Genomic DNA, 4,625 nt, shown 5'->3' on the forward strand with positions numbered 1-4,625 from the left:
ATCATGCTGAATATTAATAAGCTGTTACAACATACGATTTTATTGCGTGAAATTTATTCCACCTGTACTTGGCAGCAAGTTAGATATATTCTACTTTATTGCGTCACACATTTATTTCACTTGTACTTTGTAACAAGTTAGATAGAAGAATAAATAGAGCTATTGCTTAGTTCCATTAATTTACGTTTTGCTGAAACTAGCAAGAAAATTATTATTTTTGAAATTCTTTCTTTGTGCCTGCTAACATCTTTAGTTACCATATCACTATGCTTCTTGATGACAAATCATGCCCTATTTTATCGTAGCTGCGATCAGAAGGGCTAACTCAATCAACAAGCCCAAAAAACATTTCTACAACACTCCACAAAATATGTTGAGACAACTCCAAAAATAAGTCAAAATAAGGGTTCTCCATCCCCTCCCCCTGTATCAATGTTGCCTTACTGGCATCTACTACCCTCAACCTTGGATTGGGGGAGGGGAGACAAAAATTTGCAAAAAAAATCAGTTTGTCTCATAATTGTTGTTGCGGATTGTTGCTTACTTGCATGACCCAAGCGCTCCTTTATGTGTAATCTAACACTGGAAAACAACAATACTTAATTTTTCATTTCAAATGCACTTACAAATAATGAAAGAAAACTTAAAGCATGGTATAAATATTTTTGATGATACTTCCACGCAAAAACAAACCAAAAAAACATACACGTACATCAAAATGCAAATATGAAAATAAGTTAACGTAATGCTTTTTAATTAGGGAATCATTGATGCACCTTTTTTACTGTTTTGTTTGTTTTTATTGTTGCTGCTACTCTTTGTTTGTTGTTGTTGTTATTGTTGTAGTTTTTCTTTTGTTTTGTTTCCTTTAATTAACATCATAATTTTTGAGCTATTTTTCTTTTTTTTTTCCATCGATTTTTTTTTTTTAATTCGACGCGAAAATTGCAGAAACAAAGAAAATGATGTCATTACAAAGGAATTTAACTTATTCCCGAGAAAATCCCTTTTCAAAGGCAATATTGACCGAATAATTAACAGTGTTCCTTGATTTCTCGAATTTTACCACGCAGGATAAAATTAAATATTCTCAAGATTAAATTTCACGAGAGACTTTTTTTCATCGTCTATGTTAGATGTGAAGTTCCTTTCCGGTCATTGTTTTGTAACCCGACACATACTAGCTATTTGAAACATTCTATTCAAACTTAACTGGTTAAAGTAAAATGTTTACTTTGCTTTAGTGCCTGTCAATCATTATTGTATATGCTCTTAATCGTATTGTTCTGTTTTATTTTTAAAAATTACACTAAGTTAGCCTGTAAGCCTTAACAAGGCGATATCATTTATAGAAAGGTGTCTTTGTGGTTAACAATTAACCAGGAAGGTATAAATGCGGCGACAGACATTGTGTGGAGATAAAAAAAATATTTGAGAAGAAGAAAGTGGTGCCTAAGAACTGCACGATCTTGTGACTAATTATTTCTTTTGTATTTGACTTCATATTGAAACAAAGCCGACATGTCATTGAAAAGCAGAGCTTTACTTTTTTTGATTTTTCAAAAAGTTTGCATGAGATATTTTGGTGAGAGTTTACCAACAACCTGTGATGGGAAATGCGGACAGAAATTTATAAACGACACTTTAATTCACCAACAAAGAATTGAAATGATAAAACAAGAGATTCTAGACAAACTAGGGCTGCAAGCCCCACCAGAAAAAAGGGGCAGTTTAAATGATATACCAAAAGCGTTATTAGATGGATTTCGGAGAAGTGTCGAAAAGAGTAGACGTTTGAAAATAATGAAGGAGAGGGAAAATGTAAAAAAGATGATCATACTCGCAGAAAATGGTAAGTAAAAGGTCTTTTTTTGCCCACACCATGCTTACGTAATTCTTCTTTAATCTGTTAAACAATGCTTTGCTGTTAAAAAACAATGACAGATTGCGGAAATATGTAGATATGTGAATGATATTTATATGGGGTGTAATCTTACCTCTGCTATTAAAGATTGTAAAGAGATTAACATTAAAATTATTTTCACACACATAATGAAATTAAGACTACGTGACTCCAACTACCATACTTAATTCAATTCTACTTCAAAATTTCCTTCGGTAACGTGTCAGTAAATCTATTTAAAACGGTCGATAAGGCTTTAAAGTTTATGATAATAGAAACTTCTCTAGCTTATTTCAAGACCACTTTAAAACATAAACATCAAAAGTTGAACTTATTAACATTTCAACCGATTGCGTAAATCGTCATTCAGGGAAAACATTTTTTCATGACACGGAAAAGGAGAAATAGTTGGCTTTTTTAAACATACGTGAGGCTCTCAAAACAAATTTTCTTCCTAACTAAATCAAACTTCCTTTCTGTTATTAAAGGTTGTTTACCTATGCAATAATACCAGTTGTCTGTCTCTCTAGACGGGCAAACGACTAGTCTATAAAAATAGCTAACGACTTATGTCTCAACGCGATTTGGTAAAGATGGTGGACATGCGAAGTAGAAAACACAGTATTTGTTATGAATCTTGTTAATTTGACAATATACCCTTTTCCAAAAGCTATATTTTATAAAAAGAAAACCTTTACCTTAAAATTGTTGTATTTAGAATACTTCCGTTAGTCTCACGATGTTACAACTACGAGAAAATGCTTTAATAGTTTTGATCTGGAAATACTAACCTCATTCTCACAAAATAAATTAATTGGCCTATCAATGTTAGTGTTAATGTTAATGTTAGTGAATGTTAGTTAATGTTAGTGAAATTTCTACAGCACATGAAAAGGTATTAAATCAGAAAATGACATATTGTATATTGTATTTTAGGCTTTTTATTTCTTTCTTATCTTTTTTACTTCATCTTTACCCTTCCAAAGATTTAACACAACGCTGAACTGTAGTTCTTACAGTATTAATTATAGAACCACTTTCATTTTCTGAGGGGATATCCGAAAGCAATGCCCGAATAGTTAAAAGGTCGAGTTTATTGACGTCACGAGGTTTGAAGTAATCTCTTTAAAGAAAACCTTTTTCTGCAGATAATACATCTGCACGACATAAACGTGGTTGAAATCTTATACGTCTTAAGCTTAAAGAAACTTTATGATTGCATAACTGAATTGGACAAACTGTTCCCCCAGGGTCTCTAAGTTTTATTATATCAAAATTTCGGTTGCTCGTTTTTTGGTTGATATGAAAATAGCTGAATTTATGAACAAAGTGGATATTCTCGATACTCACAAAAACATTTTGGATAAGAAAAAATTTATTATCAAAAAAGTTTATTATCAAATTTGTAAAAGTATCTTTAGTTGAGATAAATTATTTCACATTTCAGTAAAAAAATTGATACACACATTAGATTTCAGAAATGTATTTCTCCCACAGAATAGTGGAAGAGTTTAATATAATGTTTATTATTTTAGTTTCCAGCGGTGAAAAGCGACAAGTTATTAAGTTGAAGTATGCCAGCCAGTCTCACTTCAGTGTTGTGGAAAATATGCGTCTTTGGCTGTACATAAAACCTATCAACACTAGCCGGATATCTGTCATCAGTGTAGTCCAGTCTAGTAAGGAAAAAGAACAAATACAGAGGATAATGTTGAGAAAGAAATTAAATTATTTCAAAACTGGGTGGTTTGAAATAAAAATAAATGATATTAAAACGTGGACTCGAAAGACGTATAGTGGACATTTACTAGTTGATTTAAAACTGCGCATTCATTGTAAAAATTGCAAACTCGAAATGAGCGGAGAAAACCAACCATTTTTAGAACTGACAGAAAAAAGCAGAGTACTTCGAAGAAACAGACGAAACATCATGTGCAGAAAAGACTCTAAAGTATGCTGTCTGCAAAGATTTTACGTAAGTTTTAAAGACATCGGATGGGATGACTGGATAATAAGTCCACCTGGGTATAACGCCCAGCAGTGTCGAGGTTCGTGTGATTCACTTGGAGTTGGATCAACAGATCATGCCAGCATTATAAAGGCTGTTGCAGATAAACGAAAAATCGATGCAAAACTTTGCTGTACAGCTCAACAATACGACTCATTGTCTATTTTATACAAAGATTCTGAAGGCAACCTTGTCAAACAAGGCATCAAGGATATGATTGCCACCCATTGTGGATGTGGGTGAAGTTACAGATCATACACACTAAAATTGGTGACATACAAAAATGAAAGGAAAACTTCAGTTGAACGAATGTGATCGACTGCTTGCTACGGAACGAAAGAAAGAAGATTAAAAAACTGAATTTGTACGATATAATGTATCCAGCTTCTCTGGCGGACACAAGTTTACTTACCTTGTGTTATTTAGTATTTGAAGAATATTTGTAAATTATTAGTTTAAACGTAAAAAAAAGACACTCAAAGAATCTGTTAGCTTGCCTTATGTTTGAAATTTAAAAAACACCGTGACTAAATAAGGAAAAATGAATGAACAGTGGATAGTGCTAGCTATATTAACACGTTATTTTATATTAACAGTCATTCGATAAAAGTTTAATTTGGTTTATCCCGCGATTTTATTCATTTGTTACCAAGCGACTCTGCACGTATAAATATCTGATTTCATCGAATTGGATATGTGCTTCAATATCAAAAG

At 32.4% G+C, this 4,625-nt stretch overlaps 1 protein-coding gene across 1 annotated transcript; it reads left to right on the plus strand.

Annotated features, from left to right (window-relative positions):
* Window positions 1–231: 231 nt before the first annotated feature.
* On the plus strand, window positions 232–4,300 carry LOC130629826 (inhibin beta E chain-like). Its single transcript, XM_057443187.1, has 4 exons — window positions 232–1,852; window positions 2,764–2,798; window positions 3,052–3,154; window positions 3,439–4,300. Exons 1-4 carry the CDS (start codon window positions 1,522–1,524, stop codon window positions 4,152–4,154), a joined length of 1,185 nt encoding a protein of 394 aa, XP_057299170.1. The 5' UTR covers window positions 232–1,521; the 3' UTR covers window positions 4,155–4,300.
* Window positions 4,301–4,625: the final 325 nt, after the last annotated feature.

The sequence above is a fragment of the Hydractinia symbiolongicarpus genome, chromosome 2 (genome assembly GCF_029227915.1).
Source record: "Hydractinia symbiolongicarpus strain clone_291-10 chromosome 2, HSymV2.1, whole genome shotgun sequence".
NCBI lineage: Eukaryota > Metazoa > Cnidaria > Hydrozoa > Anthoathecata > Hydractiniidae > Hydractinia > Hydractinia symbiolongicarpus.

Bases quoted from the DNA above. Each gene is read 5' to 3' on its own strand.
- LOC130629826 (XM_057443187.1), top strand. From the start codon at position 1,522: ATGTCATTGAAAAGCAGAGCTTTACTTTTTTTGATTTTTCAAAAAGTT. The intron at 1,853-2,763 runs GTAAGTAAAAGG...AGTGAATGTTAG, and splicing joins GATCATACTCGCAGAAAATG to TTAATGTTAGTGAAATTTCT. The intron at 3,155-3,438 runs GTCTCTAAGTTT...TTATTATTTTAG, and splicing joins GGACAAACTGTTCCCCCAGG to TTTCCAGCGGTGAAAAGCGA.